Raw genomic sequence first — 25,450 nt, forward strand, 5'->3', positions numbered from 1 at the left:
AGTCTGGAAACAGTTTTGTGAAATTTGTCCCTTTTTTCCTCTGACTAGGACTGTTAAGTGTACATACTAAAGAATGTATGGACTGGATGATGAGTATCAGTTTTTCATTCCAGAGACTTTAAGCTCCTTGATATGTTCCTTGAGCCATGACTGTATCTTCATGTTTAGAAGGTAAATACTCTGTTTTCAGTGTCTCTAATTTCTGAAGATGTACAAAAAATACAGCTCTGTATAGACTGGCATAAGAATTAAGCCATTTATAAAAAGATATTTCTGCAAGTTGTAATTATTTTGGCTTACAAATGAGTTTTTTTAAAGGGAAAATAATTGTTCTTATATATTAAAGAAGTGGACTTTTATATTAAGATTTTTTTTTTAACTGCTCAAAGGACTAATTTTAAAGTTACTTTTAAAAAGAATTCCTCTAGGGCTGGGGTTGTGGCTCAGCAGTAGAGTACTCGCTTAGCACATGAAAGGTCCTGGGTTCGATCCAAAGCACCACATAAATATAAAATAAAGGTATTGTGTCCATCTACAACAAAAAAAATAAATATTAAAAAAATTTATCTAACGTGATCATTTGGGAAGGGATAGTATGTCACCAAACTAACTCAAGTTTGTATGGTTAATATAAAGGTTTATAAGGCAGCTCAGCAATGCTCTTCCCATAACAGCAGCTCAAAAGATCTACTGAGTTATCTTGACAGACTGCTGTTATGTGACATTAAAATGGTTCCATAGCAAGCAAGCTAGAAGACAGCTGCAGTTTAGAAGTTATGAACCACATATTTGTTTAAATGAAACAATTAGTTTAAAGATAAAGCACTTCTTCCCCAAGGGGATTATTATGACCTAGTAAAAACGCAGGCACTTCATCCATTTAATGACAGACTTTTGCTAGGCCCTTAAGCTTTGGATGAACAGTGGCTGAAAAATTTGTCTTCAACTAATTTCACACTCTGATCCAAAACTTCCTCCTACTGAGTTTGAAATACTGTATTTGCATTGTGTATTCATACAGGTATTTTTTGCCACTTTTGCTATCCTTTGCTATAAAAATTCCATGTTGTACTTTTCCCCAGAGGGGTTTTATAGAACCTTTTGTTACAAAACAGAATGATACAACAGTGGTCTCTGCAGTGTCTAAAGCCAACTCCTCTCTCCCCTCTCAGAGGACCTGCTGGGGGCAAGGAACAAGCAGCTGTGAAGGCTGGGTCTTTTACCTAGACAGCATCATGCTCACTTCTTCCTTGTCTCCTCAAACGTCTTGCTTCCAAAGGGTCACAACATCACCTGCTGCAGAGCACATGATTCCCGTACGCCCTAACACTGCGTGTGGAGAAATCCAACATAAGGATTGGTTTGCTATTCACTTTTCAGTTATTCAGGTATACTGAGCAACAAAGCAGGTTGTCCTTATAAAACAAGGACTATAAAATGCTGGCTGAAAATGGTGATGGGTTATTTTTCTGTTCTTGATTCTGACATGAATTTGTTTTTTAATTGTGAGTAAGTCAGTTAATTTCCTGTGCTTATTTTCTCATTAAAGAAAAAGAGAGATAATGTTACTAAGTACCTCACAGAGATTGGAGTTAGTGGAATTCTTGGTAATCATTTAAAAGCAATGTAATTCCCTAAATAAAGGTCTCATCTATTTACATAGAGACCCTGTCTCAAGTTAAAATTAAAAGGGCTAGCTAGGGGTATCAGTCAATGGTAAAGCACCCCTGGGTTCAATCCCCATCATTTCAAAAAAAGAAATCAAAGCATTATAATGAATTATGTACAGTTTTCAAATAAAATATTATCAAATTTATGAGAAATTCATTTCTATGAGTACATGTATTAGACTTTATGTTCCAAATGACTCCACACAATCCCTACTTGAGAAGATGCAATAAATTGTAATAAAAATTTCTGGCAACCACTTTAATATGGTTTTTGTTCACACATGTTGGTAATAATTAAAATTCTTTTCAATCATCTAAAATGAATAATGGTCAAAATTATACTTAAAGAATCTAATGGATCTTCCCCTCATCTGTTGAAGCTTCCTGGGACAGGGCCAATGTGTTCCAAGTGTAATCAAACTTGTGCCTATCAGGGATTCCAAAGCATGGTGGAACTCCGGGGCACACGCAGTGCAGTTCCCTCCTCTGGGCTCGTCGGACACTTCCAAGGTACCTGTGGATTCTGGGCCAGCCTAAATCACATCAGACCACACTGGAGACTGTGCACCAGGCTGCAGACGCACCCAGGAACATGAACTGGATCAGCAGCTACATTAGCCCTGTGCTTTCAAACTTTAAAGAACAGTCAATAAAGCAAGGAAACCATTCTCTTTGACCCTGAATTGATCTCCAGTCACTGCCCAGCTGTTGCTTCTCTTCCCAGAACATTCTAGAAGGAGCTGTCTACTGTGGCTGCCACCCCCGCCTTACCTTGAATTGCTCCTTTATTATCCATAACACTGCTATTCCCTCACTCTGAGACAGTTCCTCTCAGGACCACCAAGGAACCTCCTAGTTGTCATTGCTCATTTCTCCCTCCCTGACCACACTGGCCCTGGCTCCTGGAAACACATTTTTCCATGATTTCCACCGTATTCCTTCCTTGCGGCTCTTCTTCCTGGTACCTACTCTAGAGCCCCGGAATCCTTCTCCTCTTCTCTCCCTAGGTGACCTCATCTACTGAGAGGCTTCAAACCACACATACCTGCCAGTGACTCTCAACTGCTTTTCCAATTCTAGTCTTCCCCTGCAATTCCAGACTTTCTATCTGCAAAAACTTGCATGGACAGCTCTCCTTGGGAGCCTGCTGCCATCTCAGGTTTCATAAGGTGAAAGCACAACTCAAAGTCTCCATGCTGCTCCCCACTTGCTCCTCCCTCGTCACTGCCATCTTTGTCTCAGTAAATAAATAGCACAGGGTCACCCAAAGATACAAGTGCAGTTAACTGTCCCCTCACTCATCAGAAGTTCTGTAGCTTCACATCCAAGCACACCTTAAGCCCAGGGTACCACCCTAGGCTGAGCTACCCATCCTTACACAGAAGGCTCAGTGGCCTTTTGGTGGCTTTCTTACTTAATATTTGCCTTCCTGCCCCTTTCCATTCCTATCCATCTGCCCTGCTATAGCCAGAATGACAATTTTTTAAACAGAAATCTGAATATGTCCCTCCCTGCTGCAGGAGCTTCACTGCATTCAAGATGGAACCCCAAGCCTTCCACCCACTGACAAAGCCCCACCTAACTTCTCCTGGCTGTCCCCCTGGGGTCCCCTGGCCTCACAGCATGAGCTTGGCCAGCCCTCAGTTTCTACACACGCCTAGGTCCTTGTGCCTAGAGCAGTCTTCCCCTGCTCTTCATGTGCTTTGTTCTTTTCAAATTTCAGCTTAGCAGTTTCAACTCCAACATGCAAAGAGCTGGGAAATCACAACTCCTATTGTCACAGCAAGAAACTCAATGACTTTTCTTGGGTCTATCGGAGAACTAGGTCACAAAACAAAATGGCACCCTGAAATCTGGAGAGTCATAGTGAGATCTACTTCCCTGGAGGAGAAGCCACTGGAGTCATAACTGACAGGAAGAGTTAAATGATCACTTTGACAAGACTATTGAAAGCTGAGCATGGGCTACATGACAGTAAGAAACTCCCAAGGTCACATTTTTGTGGGGCTTGCTTTAGAAACCCCACCAAGTTCTCAAAGTGAAATGCCAAGAAAGGTGCTCTGGTGGCTCTGGTAGGTAGAAGGAGGAACAACCACTAGGTGACACATTGGGGTTCTGAGCATCACAAAGGCTGGTCTCCAGGACAGACTGCTAGAGTCTAGTCACCCAGGGTAGGGAGAGCCCTGACTCACCCACAGGGCAAAGCTAAGGAACACTGGTCATCGCCTCTAGACTGAGTGTGATCCTGAGAAGACAGCACTTCTACTCCCATCCCACAACTTGCAGCACACCATCAGGAGTCACAGCGCACAGCAACACAGGGGACCACACTGAGAGGGCTGCCAGACAGTCTCAGGAGGAATTCCACAGAAAACCCAAAGGCAACAGGAGACAATAAACAAAGGCACTTCAGGGTGTGAAGCTTCAGGCACCTACATTAAGCACAGCACAAATTCTGGCCAACACTTCAGGCAAAAGGCCTATCCCCCAATTCCTATCCCTTATCAATCACGCCCAGTGTAAAAGTCATCCAAATCAAGATGGAGCCACAGTGGCCAGCCATCAAGCTCTCACGTGCATATGTTGGGGACAACATGAAGAAGCAGTTCTCACACTTGTATTCCTGATGACACGAGTTATTCTCCAAAGACTCTCTTAAAACCACAGCATTGCACAAGGCCACCACCACCTTACCCAGGACATGTGCCCAGCTGTCTGCCCAGCCCTGGACTGCTGCCACCCTTGTTATGGACCCTTACAGCAAGGAGTATTGTTCCAGAACATCATTTGTAACCCTCCTGCTTTGCCATTAAAAACCTCCCCTCACCCAGTTTGCTACGGGATGTGCTCTGCTAGCCTAAGTAACATCGTTATTCTCTGGAGGATCTCTGTGTCATTGTTATTTACATCGACACCAGCTTTCAACCAGAAAAGAACAAAAAGTATTGTTAATAAATAAAAAGCAAAGCCTGAAGAGACAAACCAAGCATCAGAACCAGATACAGAGATAACCGATTTTGGAATTATCAGATGGGGAATTTAAAATAACTGATTAATGTGCTGAGGGCTGTGCATTAGTATATGCAGGCTGCCATAACAAACACCACAGCCCAGAAGCTTAAACAACAGAAACTTATTCTCTCTCTCAATGCCAGAGGCTAGAAGTCCAAGGTCAAGGCACTACAGGGCTCAGGAGCCTCAGGAGGCCCTGAGGCCTCTCTCCTTGGTTTGCAGACACTATGTTCCCCATGTCTTCATGTGATCATCCCTTGGTGTGTACCTTGTGTCCTGATCTCCCCTTATGAGGACACAGTCAGGTTGATATGAGGGCCATCCTAATGACCTCATTTTACCTTCATCTCCCCTTAAAAGTCCCCAAATACATCTCCAAATACACTCACTCACATTTCTGAAGGTCTACAGATTAGGATTTCAACATAGATTTGGGGAAACACAATTCAGCCCATAAAAGTTTCTAATGGAAAAAAGTAGAAAACATGCAAGAATAGGTCAATGTAATAATAGCCAAACTACAGACCTAGCCTTAAGTGTCCAACCGTGGCTGAATGGATGAAGAAAACGTGGTATATACACAATGGAGTTTTATTCAGCCATAAAGAAAAATGAAATCATGTCATTTGCAGGAAAATGGATGGAACTAGAGGCCATAATGTTAAGTGAAATAAATCAAATTCAGAAGGTAAAGCGTTGAATGTTTTCTCTTATGTGTGGAAGAGAGAAAAATGGTGGGGGCAGATATCATGAAAATCAAAGGGAGATCAGAAGCCCCATGATTGAATCCTGGTGGTTTCACTAGAGACGGAGAGAAGCACAGAGATACACGTGCATCTCCTGCAATGCTGTGAGGCAGCTGAGGGTCCCTCACCAGAGCTCACATCATGATGTTGGGACACTGAATCTCCAGAACCATGGGCCAAAATAAACCAATTTTCTTTATAAAGTAGTCTGCCTTGGGCATTTCACTGTAGTGATGAAAACCAGGCTAATCTAATAAATAGGTTTTAAAGCAAAAGTTCTTCAATGAGCAATTATACTAGAAACAAATTCTAAAATAATCTCAGCAAAAAAACAGAACATATAAGGAATAACAAAAGGAAGAATTAGAACTGAAATTGTCATAACTGAGATAGAAAGCTTGGTAGAGACAGAAGGGAAGGGACAGGTGAGACACATCAGTGCACTGGAAGACAGGACAATAGAAATTAGCCAATCTGAATGACCAAGAGAAACAGACTAAAATGAAAATGAACAGACCCATGGGACCAAAATAAGAGACCAAGCATTCAGGTCACTGCATTCCAGGAAGGAGAGGAAAAATGGGCGGGGTGAAAAACAGTCCACGAAAACAGTGACTGGAATTTTGCCTGAGCTGGCAAAAGAGAGAGGCCTACAGATAAACCTAAAGAAAATCTACTCCAAGACACAACACACCCGATCCTCTGAAAGCTAATCTCAACAGTAGCAAGAAAGAAGTGGACCCTCACCAAGGAAAATGATCCAGAGTCTGGGTTTCTCATCAGAAACCCTGGAAGCCAGAAGGGAGTGACCCACCTTTTTCATCTCTTTAAAGAAAGCAACTGTCAATTGTAGAAACCTACATCCAGGGGAAACAGCCTTTTAAATGAAGAGGAATCAAAGTCTTCTCATATGAGAGGAAATTCAGAGGATTTTTGGTGGTAGACCTATTCTAATAACTAGAACACACAAATACTTGTAACAGGATTCATACCAGCCCCAAGATAGAAATAACCCAAATGCCTATCAAATGATGAACGAACAAACACTGTAGGTTCATACAATGGAATATTATTCGGGCATAAAAAGGAGTGAAGTACAGATGCAAGCTACAACATGGATGACCCTTGGAAATATGCTAAGTGAAAGAAAATCTATGGGAAAAATGCCAAAATTCTAATTTGGGCTAAGATTGGGTAATAATATTGTACCAATGTAGTAACCATTCTGTGGTTGTGTAATATGTTACTATCAGGGGAGTAGAGGACAGTGAGTGAGGGTTTACTCTCTCCATTATTTTTACAACTCATGCATAACTCTGGAAAAGTAAACAGTAAAAGGAATCCTGGCACATCAGCAAGGATGCATGAGCAAAGAAACTAAGGGCAGAACCACAACAAACAAGGAAAGGTGGCGGGGTAAGCAAACTTCATGAATAAAGTGTTTTTCTTGGACGCACAAGAAATTATGTGTAACTACTTCAGTTCTGACCAATGCACACAGCAAATCAAGGTACAGAACACTTCTTCACCATAAAGTGCCCTCACATCTCTTCCCTTCCACTCAGTGCAAACTAGAGCAACCACGTTCTCCTTTCTTCTGCCATGGATTAGTTTTGCCTATTCTTAAAAATTATATAAACGAACCACACAGAAACACAAACCAAAAAAAAATGAGCTATTTCATTACTAAAGTTCAAAGAAATCAGAATAACTGAAATAACATTCTTAATATTGCTTCCTCTTGACATTTTGGGGCTATTCTCACAAAATCCTCTCAATGCTCCCAGTGCCTCTTCCCAAAAGTAGACAGCCTTCCTTGTTCATGTTTCCATCATCTAAGGCGACAGGGAGTGGGAGGGCGGGGCATTGGGGCAGTGCAGGAAGAGTGAGGAGAGCATGTCCCACAGCTGGGTAACGCTGATGAGAGCTCGGCATGGAGCACACCCAGGCCAGCACTGCCCACAGCTCCAAGGCCACAGGCAGTGGTGTTCACCACGGACAAACACCTCCAGTGAGCGCACAGCTCTCTCGGTCCCAGCTGTCACCAGTAGCAGCATCTGGATAACTCTGCTGGCCCAGCTTCAATAACTGCATCACTGGGCTAGGGATGTGGCTCAAGCGATATCGCGCTCGCCTGGCACACATGTGGTGCGGGTTCGATCCTCAGCACCACATATAAAAACAAGGATGTTGTGTCCGCCGAAAACTAAAAAATAAATATTAAAAATTCTCTCTCTCTCTCTTTAAAAAAAAAAAAATATATATATATATATATATCTGCATCACATCCATGGAGAACAACTTGGAAGCAAAATTGTGTAAGCTGTGCCACTCCAGCCCAGCACCAGATAGAGGGTTTGCTACTGGCCAATGGCTGGTCATGAGAGCCAGCAACAACACCCTTCCCTGTGTGCAGGGGAAATTCAGAACAGAAGGCTGACGTGTACCCAAAGATTCAGTGAAGGGATTAGAAGCTTTACACAAAGTTACGCTGAAATGACAAGTCTCTGCAGAAGGAAGGCCTACCAAGTCCCTCTAGGCCCACCCTCCTCCTCCTTCACTTCCCCTCCTGTTCTCCAAGGACACATCCATGGTCACCACTGAACTGATGTTGTGGTTCCCAAATTGGTTCCTTCAGGACACTAGTTCTTCTGGATGGTAACAGGGTTCCATCTACCCTCATATCCAAGTGGTGGTGGTGGGGGGGGGCGCAGAAGGGAAGGACAAATAACATTCTGGGAATTCAGCTATGGCTAACTGAGGACCAGAGAACAAGAAATGGCACTGAAGCCCTCCCCCACAACACACACACACACAACCCTGACACTGACAAGAAGAAACTCACCAACTAGGTCAAAGGACATCCTGACAGTTGCACAAGTTCTTTAATATGTGCTCAGAGGATTCCTCTATTCTCAACCATACCTTAAAATGAGAACAAACAAATCTTTTTTTCTTTATCCGGTAATTATCCATTTTTCAAATGCCACACATTAAATACATGAACTAAAATAGGAAGTACAGTGAGAGTCCAGCATGTGACAAAGTGTGGCAGCACCTACAGAGGTAAGAACATGGAATCTGGAGTCCCTCACCAGTATACCTTAGCAAAGCTATTTAACCCAAGTGGGCCTTTGTTCTTCATCTATAAACTAAAGGTTTGAATTATCTGCATCAGTATTATAAAGACCAAGTGGAAGGATGCGTGGAAGTTATCTATCAAAATGCCTGGTACACAGGGCTCAGTGGTAGCACACTTGCCTGGCATGTATGAGGCACTGGGTTCGATTCTCAGCACCACATATAAATAAATAAAATAAAAATCTATCTACAACTAAGGGGGAAAAAAAAAGCCTAATACACAGTTGGTGCTCCCTGAACAATCACTGCCAAACTACACAGAACAAACCCCATGCCAACTCCTCCTAACTCCTCATGCCTGCTCTACAAGAGCCTGCCTCAGACCCTCCCCCCTTGCCCATCCCTCTGGCTGGAACACACCTCTTGGACATCCAAAGAGCTCCCTTCTTCCTCCTTCAGGTCTCCATGCAGAAGTCCACTGCTCAGTGGCCTCCCATTACCATTTTAAAACTCAAAAGAAAGATGCCCTCCTGTTCCTCTCCTTGCCTTTTCCCTCAATCACATGAAGTACCACTCAACAGGGTGTGTTTCACTGGTTTACGATCTCTGTCATCTCTCTCTACCCCCCAGCTCCACAGTGGCAGAGGCTTGGGTGTGCTCAGCTGCTACTGTCTTCCCAGTGCTGACCAGAGAAGAGGCCAGAGAACGTGCAGGTACTCACAGATATGCTGGGTGAACTGACAGTGTGTAGTCAAAGGTCTATTTCTAATTATGCCATTAGAAATAAGGATTGCAGGATGGCTGGGGCTGGGGCTCAGCAGTAGAGCACTCACCTAGCATGTGCGAGGTGCTGGGTTCGATCCTCAGCACCACATAAAAATAAATAAATAAATAAAGGTATTGTGTCCAACTATAATTTTAAAATATTTAAAAAGAAAAAGAGATAAGAATTGCTACTGGGAGTAAATTTGATCAAGATACTTAAGACCTATGAAAAAACAATACCCGGCTAAAAGAATGAAGAGATGTACCATGATGTGTACTGGAGGTCTCCGTCTCAACATTTTATAAAGATGCCAATTTTTCCAAACTGACCTACAGATTCAAAGCAATTTCAATCAAAAACCAGGACAGGGCTGGGGATGTGGCTCAGGTGGTAGTGTGCTCGCCTGGCATGCGTGCGGCCCAGGTTCGATCCTCAGCACTATATACAAAAAAAAGATGTTGTGTCCACCGAAAACTACAAAAAATAAATATTAAAATTCTCTCTCTCTCTTTAAAAGAAAAATTATTTAAAAAAAAAAAAAAACAGGAATATGACAGGCAGACTCTTAAATGTCTATGGAAAAGAGACAGGAACAATGAAGGCCATACCGAAGAAAGCCAAGGTCTGTCTAGACACCTAAACTTGCCCAGTGACACTCTGCTCTGCAGAACGGCAGGGGCCAGAGGAATAAAAGGGCAGCCAGAAGCACTCCATTCTGTGTGGGCAGCCGCTGGAGAACCAAGAGTGCTCACGAGAGCAGAGGGAGAGGATGGGTCCTCGACGGCATCACTGGGTGAGGGTGCCACGTGGGAAGCCGTCCTACTACAGCCCACAGGCAAACCAGGCAGACTACTCCTAGACTGAAGGGCCAACTGAGGAGGCTTCTAGGAAGGACACAGTAAATACCCTTGTGACCGGGGGTGGGCAAATACTTCTTCAACAGGAAACAAAAGCATTACATTCAAAGATACCATTAAGAGAGACACAACAAGCCTTGGAGTGGGAAAATATACTTACAACTTAAAAAAAGAAAGATCCTGTATCCAGAATGTAAAATTCACACAATCTAATAAAATAGACAAGGGGCTTGAACATGATTTGGCAAAAGAGGGTATCCATATAGCCAGTAAGCCAATATCAGAACCTATCAAATAAATGGAAATTAAAACCACAGTAGGATAACGCTATATCAGATCAGCCAGCTAAGGTGAAGCAAGCCGACACACCAGGTGTTCTGTGAAACGAAAAGCAACTGTTGGTCCTCTGCTATTGGTAAAAGTTTACACTTGGCAAACAGCCCAACACAGACTGCTACAGTGAGAGACAGGCACTCACAAAGACCCAGAAGGTGGCCTCCTAAAGGCATGTCCAACAGGCAAGAATGCACATTTACAGGAGCCTGTGGAGCAGCACTATTTGCAAAAGCCAAAAACTAGAAATAATCCAAACATACACTTGCAGTAAATGTAAGTGGACTGTGGTTGTTTCACACCATGGAACGGGGTACACCAGTGGCTCTCCTGGGGAGTGGGACATTTTGAACATATGGAAACATGTTGAGTGGGATGAGGACAGAGATGCAGCTAAACAACCTACAGAGCACAGGATAGTCCTACTACAAAGAACTTATCAGGCCCCAAATGACAACATGCTGAGAAACCCCATAATAAGGCAACAAACACGAAACACAGCAACACGCAACAGCACAATGAGCTTCCCAGACATGCCGGATCAAACAGCCTGCGCAATTCCAGTTACATAATGCTCAAAACGGAAACAGTGGGAAGCCATGAGGGAAAAGCACAGGTTTCCTGTGTGCAGCAACTTCATTTCTCAAGCTGGCTGGTTGATAACCGTTTCTTTGTGATCATTTTCTGAGCTTCACTTTTATGTTTTTGTGCTTTTCACTAATTATATTGTCCTCGTTAAAAAAAAAAAAAAAAAGACATCTAAGAAAAGAGGATGAACCAAGGAGGAGAGAAAGGGAAAAATAATAATAATAAGACTTGCCAAAGCTCTTCAAGAGAAGCCCGCCCATACTTCCTGTCAACCTGACTCCTGGCTGGTCCTCCAGGGTCCCTGCTGCCCCTCCTCCCACAACTCGCCCAGTACCACTGGCTGGGTTAATGCTTGGAGGTGCACAGAGCAGGGGCAGCCCAGAGCAAGCCCCAAGAACTGCAGTGATCACTGCATTCTCTCCGCATACACTCTTTCCTTTTTGAATCCAGGTAACTTCAGTCTGGCATTCCCTGAAAATCTTTAGGTTTTTAACACAGAGTCCCCCTTTCCTTTCAAAAGTGCCCTGAATCCAGCCACACAAATCATCTCCACTGCTACCACCCTGGCTCAGGATGCCCTGGCCCTCTCAGGTAAAATATGCAATGCCCCCGCCCCCACCCCCATCCCATCACTGTTCCCACTGGCCTCCCCACAGCAGCCAGAATGTGCTCTAATCATGGAATACCATCCATGTATTCATAGGTGGTCTGGCTCCAGCAGTCCCTCTGGCACCTCTCCAGTTGAGAGTCACAGCCTCAGAGCTCTCCCTTAGACCATGCTAGGAGCTCAGTAAACACTGTCCTCAATAGGGCTGTCCTCTTTCGTGTTCTGATTGCTGAGGGCCCTCCACAACCACCCACCAGTGGGGCAGGTAAAGCAGCGATATGCAGAGAGGATGTGGAGTTCCATCAACGTGTTCTGTGGGAGGCAAGAGGAACATTCCAGCTCTCTCACCCAGTTAGGACTCCCAATACATTAGTGTGGGGCTATCAACAAACAACCCGTCAGCAGTACAGCAGGAATCCTTGGTACCATTTCGCCATGGAACACAGGAGAAGGGAAGATCAGACTTGAGGTCAGAAAAACTGGGAACGTTCCCTGGTGAGTAGTTTTAAGTTGGATTTTGAAAGTGTGGAAACATAATGTATCTAACCATTTAGATGATTAGGAAATGGACTAGTATAGCTTAACATAGTAGGCTATTTTATATTTCTAGGTTTGTTTTTTTTTTAATTCCAAAAATCCAAAAAAGATACCATCTCTCCCACCTTCACAGAAGAACTAAAAGCTGCTCACAATAGAAGGCAGCCTCTTTGCTTCTTCCATGGAGCTCATCTGGTTCTGGCTTCCACTCTACCAACAGATTCCTTATTTCTTTCTTCTGAAATCACTTCTCAACTTTTCAACACGGTACTGTCGACAGCAGATCACACAGAGGGAAGTAGAAAAGGTGCTACTTAGCCCAGGGGGTTTTAAAACATAATGGCATGGCAGATGGGTCACTTTGATGAATGTGCAGAGTCTGAGTCACAAACAGAGTAGTCCCACTGCAACACATGACAGAACACATGCAAGTCAGCAGATGCCAGGAACAGCAGAAGTGGCACAGGCAAACAGAATCCCTAGAATGGTAAGGCATCTATGAAAATGGAGGTAGCAACTAAGTTTCACATTTCAAGTTAAATGCAGGTTTAACTTAGGAATTCAGCATGGCACAGGAGAAAAGTCACAAGCTCAGTCAGAGGTGTGAGGCTAGGGACACCAAATGCAGTACTTCCTGACTGGCCTTGGCCAATAAGGCAGCATTCCCGTTCTCTGAGCCTGCTTCCTGGTCAGTAAAATGGGAGGGACATCTGTCTCAGAGTTCCCACAACACATTAGGTCACTCAGGCACAAGAAGTGCTGCATCAGCAGGGACTCAATGGGGAGCCATTGCTAGAGCTCTTCTTGGAAACTCTTTTCTTGGAGTGCTGAGGATTGAACCCAGAGTCTAATTCATGCTAGGTAAGCATTCTACCACTGAGCTACATCACCAGGCCACCTTCATACTTTTGCAAGCTCTTAAAAAGCAGTTCTTGGGGCTGGGGAATATAGCTCAGTTGGTACAGTGATTGCCTCACATGCACAAGGCCCTGGGTTCAACCCCCAGCACCAAAAAAAAAAAAAAAAATCAATTCTTTAAAGTACAATCAAGAATCAGGAAATGGGATAGAATAAAAATGAAAGGTTCTTCACAGCAAAGGAAACAATCAATAACATGGAGAGCTTACAGAATGGGAGAAAATCTTTACCACACACACCACAGACAGAGCATTAATCTCCAGGACATATAAAGAACTCAAAAAACACCAAAACACAAATAATCCAATTAATAAATGGGCAAAGGAACTGAACAGACACTTCACAGAAGAAGAAATACAATCTATCAACAAACACCCCAAAAAATGTTTACCATCTCTAGTAATTAGAGAAATGTAAACCAAAACTAGACTGAAATTCTATCTCACTCAGTTAGAATGTATTAAGAATACAAGCAACAAAAAATATTGGCAAGGATGTGGGGAAAAGGGTACACTTATACATTGCAGGTGGGACTTCAAATCGGTGCAACCACTCTGGAAAGCAGTCTGGAGATTCACCAGATTATCTGGAATGGAACCACCAGTTGACTCAGTTATCCCACTCCTCAGTTTATACTCAAAGGACTTAAAACAGCATATTAAAGTGACGTAGCCACATCAATATTTATAGCAGCTCAATTTACAATAGCTAAACTATGGAATCAATCTAGATGCCCTTCAACAGATGAATGGATAAAGAAATTGTGGTGTACATACACAATGGATTATTACTCAGCCTTAAATAAGAATGAAATTATGGCATTTGCCAGTAAATGGATGGAATTAGAGAATACTATGCTAAGCAAAATAAGCCAATCCCAAAGAACCAAAGGCCTAATGTTTTCTCTGATATGCAGATTCTAATTCACAATGGGAGGGCAGGAAAGAATAGAGGTACTCTGGATTAGGCAGAGGGGAGTGAAGGAAGGGGAGGGTGTATTGGGGGTAGAAATGATAGTAGAATGAATCGGACATTATTACCCTATGTGCTTATATGATTACACATCCTGTGTAACTCTACATCATGTACAACCAGAAGAATGAAAAGCTATACCCCATTTATGCATGATGCATCCAAAAACAAGCAGTTCTTTTTTTTTTAATATTTACTTCTTTAGTTTTAGGTGGACACAGTATCTTTATTTCACACTTATGTGGTGCTGAGATTAGAACCCAGTGCCTCACGCATGCTAGGCAAGTGCGCTCCCACTTGAGCCACATCCCCAACCCAAAAGCAGTTCTTTAAAGCAAAAAAAAAAAAAAGTGCATTTTGAGGTTTACAACATATATGTGACAATAACAGTGAAAAGATGGAAGACCATACAATGGCCAACAGCAAGAGGTGCGTCTGCACAGAAAGCAGCTAAATGTACTCTCCAGCCTACACCACTATGAGGAAAGGGGACAAAGCTAATCAGGTGAAATCACAAAATAATACTTAAGTTAATGCAGGAAAAAGCTGGAATTAAGGGGGGAAGGGAAACAAAGAACAGAGAGGACAGCAAGAAAGCAAGCAGCAAGATAAGGTTAAACCCAACTGTGTTGCCAATCACATTACATATTACTACAATTAAAAAGAGGAGGTTCATCGGGGCACAGTGGTACTTGCCTGTAATCCCAGTGGCTCAGGAAGCTGAGGCAGGAGATCATGAGTTCAAAGACAGCCTCAGCAAAAGCAAGGCACTAAATAATTCAGTGAAACCCTGTCTCTAAATAAAATACAAAAAAATAGGGCTGGGGATGTGTCTCAGTGGTCGAGTGCCCTTGAGTCACACATATGTTATAAACCTCAAAAAAAAAAAAAAAAAAAGCTGAGGTATAGGTGTGGTGGTGCACACCTGTGATCCCAGCAGTTCCAGGCTGAAGCAGGAGGATTAAAATTCAAGGCCAGCCTCAGCATGTTAGCCGGGCCCTACGAAACTTAGAGACACCCTGCCTCAAAATAAAAAATAAAAAGGTCTGGGGATGTGGCTCAGTGGTTAAGTGTCCCTGGATTCAAACTCTGGTACCAAATAAATAAATAAAATAAAAAATAAAAACCTGAGGTTGTAATCCCATGTGCAGCACTCTGCTTATCATCCTTTAAGTTATTTTCACATTCCATTTTGGCCTACAAAATGGTACAGGAATGTGCCCTTTTTTGTATCATCTCCATTCAACCTGCGAATGTCAAAAGCCCACAAGTAGTGTCTTGCATTCCTGCTCCACAGACCTCAGAGTGCTCCTCTGTGGATGCTCCCACTCTGCTGGTTTTGGCTCCCACTGTGCTTCCACAGCTGTCTTTTAGAAGATGCTCTCTGACCATGATGTGCATCCTGTCCTCTTTCTAACCGCACTCCTCCAGAAGCATGTCCTTAGAACTGCCCACTGGGGTGGGGGTGGGGGGTTATAGGTAACAATGCTCTTGGTTTTATTTGCCTGAAACACCTTCATTTCACCCTTACCCTTGAAACGTATGGGAAAAGGGAAGGTAAAATTCAGGTTGGCAGTTATTTTCTCTCACATTAAGACCGATACTGTTGCTGTTAAAATTCTTCCCTAATAGAACTATAGATCCAACACCATCACAATAAAAACTCCAGGAACATTTTTGGTAGAGTATGACAAACTCATTCTCAAATTCATATGGAAAGGCTAAGGGCTTACAAATAACCAAAATAACTTTGAAGAATAACAAATCTGGAGGATTTACACTACCTGACTTAACATTTATTACAAAGCTATCAAGACTATTATATAGTGTGGTAATAGCATAACGATATGGAACTGGATCAATGGAACAGAAGTTAGTCTATCAACAGCCCCTCCTGTGTATGAATAGTTGACTCTCAACACAGAGGTAAAGGCAGTTCACAGTTCAATCCAAAGGTGCTCAGGAAGCTAAGAAAGCCTTATGCACAAGACACCACACACAAATATCAAAATAGGTCCTATACACAATGTAAAATGTAAAACCAGAAAACTATTAGAAGAAACCCATTAGAAAACCCTTGCAATCTTGATTTGGGCAATGCATTCTACACCAAAACCATGATTCCTAGAAGAGAAAGAAGATATATTAAATTTTACCAAAATCAAAATTGATTTTGCTCTTTAGAAATGCTCATTAAGAGAATAAAAGGCATGCCATAAACTGTGAGAAAATGTGTTTTACTACATACCTGACAAAGACTCATATATAAAACATGCCAAGAATTCTTGATAACAAGAAATAACCCAGGGACTGGGGTTATGGCTCAGAGCAAGAGAGCTCGCCTAGCATGCGTGAGGCACTGGGTTCAATCTTCAGCACCAATAAAAATAAAATAAAGGCATTGTGTCCACCTACAGCTAAAAAATAAGTGTTTTAAAAAAAAAGAAATAACATTAAATAAAAATAAATAAATAATGGTTATATAAATAATAGTGTTTTTTTGTTTTTTTTTTTTTTTTTTAGAGAGAGAGAGAGAGAAGGAGGAGAGAGAATTATTTAATATTTATTTTTCAGTTTTTGGCGGACACAACATGGTTGTTTGTATGTGGTGCTGAGGATCGAACCCGGGCCGCATGCATGCCAGGCAAGCGCACTACCGCTTGAGCCACATCCCCAGCCTAATAATAGTGTTAAATAAAAAAAATAAATAATGGCAAAAGACAGGAATAGACATTTCATCAAAGAAGATACATGGGGCTGGGGATGTAGCTCAGCAGAAGAGCACTTGCCTAGCATTTTTTAGGTCTGGGTTCTGTCCCCAGCACTGCCAAAAAAGGAAAAAAAAAAAAAAGAAAAGAAAAAAGTAGCAGCAGCAAAACCTATACAAATGGCAAAGAACCACAGTGAAAAAAAATGCTTGACACCATTAGTGACAACAAAAATGCATGCTAACCACAGCAGAGTATCCACTGTAGTACTCTACTTCACTACTGAATACACTGACTGAACACAACTGAACAAGAGGACTGGACCAAGCACTGGTGAGGATATGCTAAACTAGAATGGTTTAGTCACTCTGGAAGACAATTTGCTAGTTTCACAAAAAACTGACAGACAGGGCTGGGGGTGTAGCTCAGTGGTAGAGCACTTGCTTAGCATGTCCAAGGCTCTAGATTCCAACCCCAGCACCACAAAAATAAAAAACAAAAAGAGAAAAATTAACATTCACCTATCATACAACTCAGCCACTTTACTCCCTAAATATTTACCCAAGAGAAATAAAAGTACATGGCCATTCAAAGACCCATGAAAGAATGCTCACAGTAGCTGTATCTGCAATAGCCCAAAGATGGAGATGACCCAAATATCCAACAAACAGCAGCCGAATAAATACACCATGATACATCTTCATAAGACATACTACTTAGTAATAAGTAATGAACTATTAACGCACATAAAAACATGGGTGGGTCTCAAAATAATCATGCTGAGTGAAAGAAGCTGGCAGAAAAGAATACAAACTATGATTCTATTTATTTAAAAGCATGGAAAATAAAAACAAAACTACAGTGCAGAAAGTAAATGGCTCTCTGGAAGGAAGGGGGCACAGAGTGCCCAAAGTGCCTTTCAAGGGTAATGGATTTGCATTACCTTGACTATGGTCATGATTTCATGGGTAACTATTTGTATCAAAATTTATCAATTGTTCAACTTTTAATGTATGGGAATTTCTGCATGCCAATCATGCCCTGATAAACCTATTAGAAAAAGTAAGTAGTCACCACCAAGTAGAAGTGAAGCTCAAAAATAGATTTGAATTATGAAACAACAAGGAAAGTCAAGTTTTTTTTTGCATAAACCACACCCCCAGCCCTAAAGAAAATCTGAACAGACACATACACATAGATAGATATAACTTCAGAGTTGCAATATTTCTCCAATTTCTCTTTTCCCAAATTCTTTATAATGACAGGACTTCTCCTGCTGCAGATACCACATACAATACTGTTTTACTCGGAGAGAAAGGGAAGGTGTATGCTATTTTATATAATAATCTTCTCTGTATCATAGCTCACAACACATCCCAACTAAATCAAAAGGAACACTTGAGAATCAGCACTAAAAACCACTTAGCACACCAATGAATTTTCTTAAGTTTGCAGTCATTTGTTAAAGAACTAATGCCCTGAGATAATCACTTCTAGTTTCTAATACACTGATACGCCCTCCCCTGCAGAAGCAGAGCACACAACTGTGCAAAAAGCTGACCACCACTTACCATTCAAAAGCCACCAGAGCAAAGGAATGAATCCAGGGCTCTCACTGATGTATTTCAAGCCTTTCAAATTGATGCTCACATTGTACAGGGACATCAACATTAACCTGAAATGCAAAAGAAAACGGTGTTGACATGCAGGTAAACCCACATTGTATCTCACTCTAACTCTGTCTCCTATTCCAGAGGGCCTGAACATACCCAGAGACTTTCTCCCATCTCAGATGCCCAACTCCACCACCTGGATAGGGCATATATTAAGTTTAAAATACAGGAAGCACTACTCGTCTATGTGAAGTGGGCACCTTCAGCAATGACGCCACACCACCATCTCCTATAGGCTCACATTGCCAAGAGAAACAAGGCAGAGAGGATTCCATGAGAAACCTCACACGCCATATTTCTTGATTGCTCACTCTCTTAGTACCAAACCTGCATTTGTATAGAGGTAACTCTCAAGTCATAAGTGTGTTGCACCTCTAAGTTCAATACAGCCATCTGATATCTAACAGCATCTTCCCATTCATTGACTATGAAGCCTGGCATCAGGCAGCCAGGTCAGCTTCCACCTGGTCTTCACAGAATCCCCATAACACATACCACAGCAAAACTTGTGAAAAAAACAAGACACTACAAGTAACAGCCAGCAAAAGGACCCACTGACAACCAGAACAAAAAAGTTCTCAGCTCCTGCAAGTATCAAATGCAAAACAGAAAACAGATGTTTCATACATGAAAACAATGAAAAGAAATTAAAACATCGATGGGTGTGATGGTGCACACCTGTAATCCCAGCAGCTCGGGAGGCTAAAGCAGGAGGATCACGAGTTCAAAGCCAGCTCTGCAATGGCAAGGCACTAAGCAACTCAGTGAGACCCTGTTTCTAAATAAAATACAAAATAGGGCTGGGATGGGGCTCAGTGGTTGAGTACCTCTGAGTTCAATCCCTGATACCAAAAAAAAAAGAAAAGAAATTAAAACATGAACAAGAAGCTAGGGCTACTATTATGAATGACTGAGCAATCAAAAAAATAACACAGAAATGAATTATAAAACTGCAAAACTCAAGGGTAACTGGACACTTAGAAAATATTAAACCAAAAACATGGTAGAAAAAAAGGTGGATGACAGGACAGTGAAAATGTTCAACATTCTTCCAATTAGGATTCTGAAAAGAAAGAACAGAAAGAATGGGAGAGGAAAAAGTTTGTTTCAGAAAGATAAAGGCAAAAACTCATCCAGAAACAAGCAAATCTAAACCCTCAGATTCAAAAGGCACACAAAAAATTTCACAGACAAACATAAATGCAAACCTAAACATCACAATTCAACCTCAGATCACCAAAGATTTTATAGCAGCCAGAGAAAAGACACATCACCTACAATGGGGCAAGTGCACTGAAGCTGGGCTCTTGACAACAAAAAACGGGAACCAAAGACAGGAAGAGCACAGCTTCCAAGTACAGAGGCACTTACAGCAGATTTAGAATTGTAAACCCACCAAAAGCAGTTTCAGCAAATGAGGTTAAGTAAAAATATTACCAAAGAAAACCTCAGAGATGTTACCACCAACAAACCTGAACTAAAAGAATTTGAAGAACAGACTTCAGAAACTAAGAAAATGATCTCAGAAGATCTCTGTGAGCTATAAGGAAAAGCATCGACCAGGACAGGAGAGAGGCATTAATGCTTTCAGGTGTGTAACAAAGCACAATTTTAAAGGGCTTATCACTAAAAAAAAAAAAAAAGAGAGAGATAACTTTCAAGATCCTTGGAAAGATAATGGACATCAAAAAAGATCTCAGTGAATTCCACAGAAGAAAAAAGGAAGAAGGAAAGTGGGAGGAAGGGGATAAGGGGTTGGAGAGATTAGAAAAAGAACTCAGAAAAAAAGTCATAATAAACAGAAACAAAACATGGACAAAATAAACATAAACCCAAGAATCTCACTAGCTGCAAATGTCAATGGGATATTCCTAGTAAAAGGCACAGATGAGTGACTATTACACTAGATGAGACACTAAATCAATGATCTTTCTTGTGTGTGTGGGTGTGTGTATGTGTGTGTATGTGTGTATGCTGCTAGGGATTGAACCCAGGGCTTTGTGCATACAAGGCAGTCACTCTACCAACTGAGCATGTACTGCAGACTCTCAGAAGCCAAAGGGGAGAGTAAGTCCACTGATCTCTGGGCAAAGCTAACGGCCCACCAGGACAAGCATCAATTCTCTTTATCTGAGAAAAAGACAGCAGAGCCCAGAGTCCCCACAATGTTTAATACACAGACCATCAAAAATGTACCTGGCAGAGACAACTAGGAAGTGGAAAAGGAAGGCACTTACTTTGGGCACAAATTTAAGGCACTGAGAAACATATTCAGTGGCCATGTTTTTTTAAGATAAAATAATTCATTATTTTTTTTAAATCCAAATTAATGTGCCAGATGTGGTAGTACATGTCTGTAATCCCCGTGACGCAGGAGGGCTGAGACACAATGATCACAAATTGGAGGCCAGCCTGATCAACTTAGTGAGACCCTGTCTCAAAAAATCAAAAGGAGGGCTAGGGTGGCTCAGCAGTAGTGTGCTCATCTAGCACATGAAAGGCCCTGGGTTTGATCCTAAGCACCACATAAAAGTAAATCAATAAAATAAAGGCATTGTGTCCAACTACAACTAAAAAAAATAAATATTAAAAAAAAAAGTCAAAAGGGGTCTGGGGTTGTGGTTCAGTGGTACAGCACTTGCCCAGCATGTGTGAGGCACCGAGTTCAATTCTCAACACTGCATATAAATAAATGGATAAAATAAAGGTCCCTCAACATCTAAAAAAAATTTTTTTAAATCAAAAGGACTAGGGATATGGCTTAGTAGTTAATCACCCCTAAGTTCAATCCCCAATACCTCCAAAAAAAAAAATCAAAATTAATGCAAAAATTCCATAACAAAGACTATAGCAAATTTTCAAATAAAGATGGAATTGATAACAGTACCATGCCAGGAAATCAGTAATACTGATCCAGTCTTCTAATAAGAGACTAAGTAAGTGAACTGCATGCCACAGAAAAGTTGAGTCTTTTGCTAAGGTGTTTAGTTTCCCCACTAAACTCGGTTTGTCAGAAGCAAGCTCATTACTTATTTTTACCATCTCACAGACAAGTACACTAAGACAGGACACAGTAAATCCCCAGCTCAGTACCAGACAGTGAATCAGCACCGCTGACCAAGAGACTCAGCAGGCTCGATGCACAGACAAGGCACCCTTCTCTCCCCCCACCCCACTTCCATTTTCAAAGTCAACAGCCACAATCAACAGAAAAGACAAAGCTATACCAGCAGCCTAGAGGAGGGGATTCTCAGTCCTCAAGATGTGAGGACCCTCAGCCCTCTGGAAGTCCCCGCTTCAGGTCTCACTGATGATTTTTATAGGTAACCCAAAGTTACTCACTAGTAACTAATTTACTAACTAACTTGAGGCAGTATTAAGGGCTGCTCAGATGAAGCGCTCATGAGGAGAATTTGGCACTGTGACTAATTTTCTGAGATCTCTAAGCAGTAATTCCAAGAAGGGAAAGGCCCCTACTTCAGATCATAAACACAGCTGGAGGTCCACAAAGGCAAAAGTATGGTTCATGGCAGGCTACAACAGCAGGTCAAAGATACTGCACCAGAGACCAAAAGGCCCACAAAGCCCAAGATATTTTTTATCTAACCCTTTACAGAAAAAAAACTGCTCATTTCTGATTTACAGTATGAAAACAGACAAATCAATCTTCTCTAGAGGTCAAAAGGCAGAGTTATTATCTGGTGATAACTGTAACATGAGGCAAACCTCAGAAAGTAAGTTCAGCTCCATTGTCATTTAGCTTTAGGGTGCGAAAACCAACTCACAAAATGACAAATGTCTTTAAAATTTCATATCTGATCAAAACTCATCAATCTTAAGAAGCTAAAGTGGAACAAATGTAACTGAGGCAAACATAGTACCACCTGAGACCCCACATCATCAGGTCATACCTCTCAGAAGACCACTAACCTCTAGGTCACAAAGAAGCTGGCAGAACACAAACCCAGAATGTGTTTTTTGTGCATGTGCTTTCTCTATATGACACTTTCAATGTAACAAAAAATGTCTGTAAATAATGCATCAAGTTTCTACCTGCCAAGTCAAAAGAGACTGCCATCCAAACCACCCTTCTTGTATTGAGACATTAACAGACTTCTTTTCCTTTCAGGATTACTGATGTGTTTACTAAAATTCTTTGGAGAAACAATCATATTTAAAGATTCTTTTCAATTGGCGTCAAATCAGTCCTTGCATAAAGGAGGGTAAGAATACCAAAAGGCACAGAGAGATTTTGGACAGCTTTTGACAGACAGCAAACATGGGTGACCATAACCCATAAAACAGAGAAGACAAAGCTACACCAGCAGCCTGGACAGGGGGGATTCTTGGTCCTCAGGTGTGAGGACTGAGTGAGCAGCTGACCTCACTGATCACACTGCACTCCCAGGCCCTCCCTGAGTATCAAGCCTGAGGACAGAGAACTGTGCAAAAACACAGCAGTGCTGCCCAGAATGGCAAGGCATGAGGTAGAAGCAAAACACACTGGACACGGAAAGGCATGGGCTTTGTATCTGCCTCTCCATGACTGCTTCCATAATACTGCCACTCCCTAGGGCATTTTGAAGAAACACTTCTAGAAGCATCTTCAACTAATACCGACCTCTTCTCTCTGGGAATTCCTTGGACTTTTCTCTGCAGACAGTTTGATGTGGACCCCAGCATGCTGATGGGTCGTCATAACACAACAGGGAGGTTTTGAAAAGGCCTCAGAAAAGCCAGTGGAAAGAGACCTGAACATGCTGACTTGAACACAACCCCAGAGGACAGCCAACTAAAAGCAGGGAGGGAGAGCTGTTCACAAACATATACATGCTCCACATACTTCTCCTGACACAAGAGAGAAGAGAGAGGGTAGGTGGGCACAAGGGAGGAAGCCACCAGGGTGAGTCAGCCCACACTCACACTCTCTGTTCTCTGCATGCATTTGACACCCATCTATGAAGAAGATGTAGCAGAGATGAATTGGAGCTCACCCAGAGTGCCCCAAGTCTGCCTTGACCCTGCAGAAACAATAGTAAGAACAAAACAGGATCCAAAAAGTGCTGAGCCCCAGCAGAGGGTGAAATAACACAAATCCACACATTTGGGGACCTTCTTAAAGCATCACATAGCAGTCCTAGTGATAGGGAAGGAGAAAGTAGATGACTGACCTGGCTTAAGGTTGAACCTGTGTAGAGATGGGATGCATGCACAGGGGTAGATGGTGTGATGAGGAGGCAGAGGGACTGAGGGGCAGGCTGAACACACAGCAGTGTTGACTACCTCAGGGCAGCTAGGGCACAAGAGCACCAACAACAGTAAAGACCACATCAAATCTGGGGAACCAAAGAAGGCAAGAGACTTGGAGTCAGATTGCTAAAGGAATCATCCCCCAGGATGTTCCAGCAACTGGAGATGGAATCGAGGAGGAGGAAACTAATAAGTCAATCCTTTATAAAAGAAGGGAAGTGCTTTGATGGTCAGAAAAGAACAGTGATGAGGGCTGGGGTTGTGGCTCAGTGGTAGAGAGCCTGCCTTACATGTGTGAGGCACTGGGTTCGATTCTCAGCAGCGCATATAAATAAATGAATAAAAAAAGTCCATCAACAACCAAAAAAAAAAAATATTAAAAAAGAAAAAAAGAAAAGGACAGTGATGAGAAAGGATGTGGATGTGGAAGGTACTGGGGGATGAAATTCATCTCATTATGTTATGCATTTATACAAATATGGCATAATGAATCCCACTGGTACATATAATGCACCCATAAAAAATAAAAATAAACTTTGAAGAAAGAATGAATGTGCAGATAACTGGTTGCTTGAATTTGGGAGGAGAATTTTTTTATGAGTAGAAGACAGATGGCCTTTAGAAAGCCAGCAACTACAGAAAGCTAACTCCATCTCAGTCTGAGGCACCAGCTGCTAAAAAGGAGTGGAGCAGAGTAAGCTTCAGTTTAGGCAAGGCAGGAGAGGCCCAGTAAAGCCGCTTATTTACAGCACAGCAAAGGTCCTGTTCCAGAGGGCTCAAGGTAGGGGGTCAGCAGTGCAGATGATGGTCAGGAGAAGAGACACCCTGGAAAAGAGAGAGGCAACCAATCAAAGCACAGATCAGGAGGCAGCCAACCACTAGCAGGAAGATGTCACAGGATAGGCTGCCAAGACCCCAAGCTACTAGAGGCTAATCATCTGCATACCACACTGGCAGGCTGCTGAGAAAGGAAGTAAATGGCTTGGCAGGCAATTCCTCCCAAGCCCACTGCAATCGACAGGAGCTTACTAGAACCCAAAGACACAGAACTCCAAGGACTAGACCCCAGAGGCTAGCAAGGACCCAACCCTGACACAAAGCCTATCCTTGAAGCTGCAGGAGGGCCCCTCAACATAGACCCTGTAGAGACCACAGAAGCAAAGAAGGCAAGGAAGGGATCAGCATCCAGAACCAGGAACTGCAGCATATAATTATGAACATGAGACACAACAGGAAATGGACAGAGGGCATGGGCAGGTGACTCAGGGAAGGACTCTCACTGACAGGGAAGAGGCAGGAGACAGTATGACAGACAACATAAATACTCTTTATGGGATACAACAATGTAGCAGTGACAAGGACACGGGGCAGACACACTGCAGGTGGAAGTATGCACACAGACAGCATTGCACAGTACTGAAGAAGGGAATGTTCTGCCTTTCAAATACTACACTTCTAAGAAAACCCTTGGACTCACACAGGTTAGCCAGGAGATACCTGCCAAGGGTGCAGCATTCCAGATGCAGAGTAAAACCTGAGAACACCGAATGCCCTTCAGTCAGGGAAAGGATGACCCAAATGTTATCTTTGCTTTGGTATGACATTAGATACCTAAATGAGATAAACTAGATCCACGGGCCATTTGTAAAACTATCCCCAAAACAAAACTATACATACGTATGTGCTATACTGTAGTACACATATTGCTCATGTGCATAGATGTGTTACACAA

At 42.3% G+C, this 25,450-nt stretch overlaps 1 protein-coding gene across 2 annotated transcripts in view; it reads right to left on the reverse strand.

Moving 5' to 3' along the window:
• Positions 1 to 25,450, reverse strand: part of Hsf2bp (heat shock transcription factor 2 binding protein) — a 72,259-nt gene that overhangs the window by 12,417 nt on the left and 34,392 nt on the right. For both annotated transcript variants that reach the window (XM_026410066.2, XM_026410067.2), the window contains exon 8: positions 18,367 to 18,470. In XM_026410066.2, the coding sequence (XP_026265851.1) occupies positions 18,367 to 18,470 (104 nt within the window). The remainder of the gene's footprint in view (positions 1 to 18,366; positions 18,471 to 25,450) is intronic.

The sequence above is a fragment of the Urocitellus parryii genome, chromosome 2 (assembly GCF_045843805.1).
Source record: "Urocitellus parryii isolate mUroPar1 chromosome 2, mUroPar1.hap1, whole genome shotgun sequence".
Classification (NCBI taxonomy): Eukaryota; Metazoa; Chordata; class Mammalia; order Rodentia; family Sciuridae; genus Urocitellus; species Urocitellus parryii.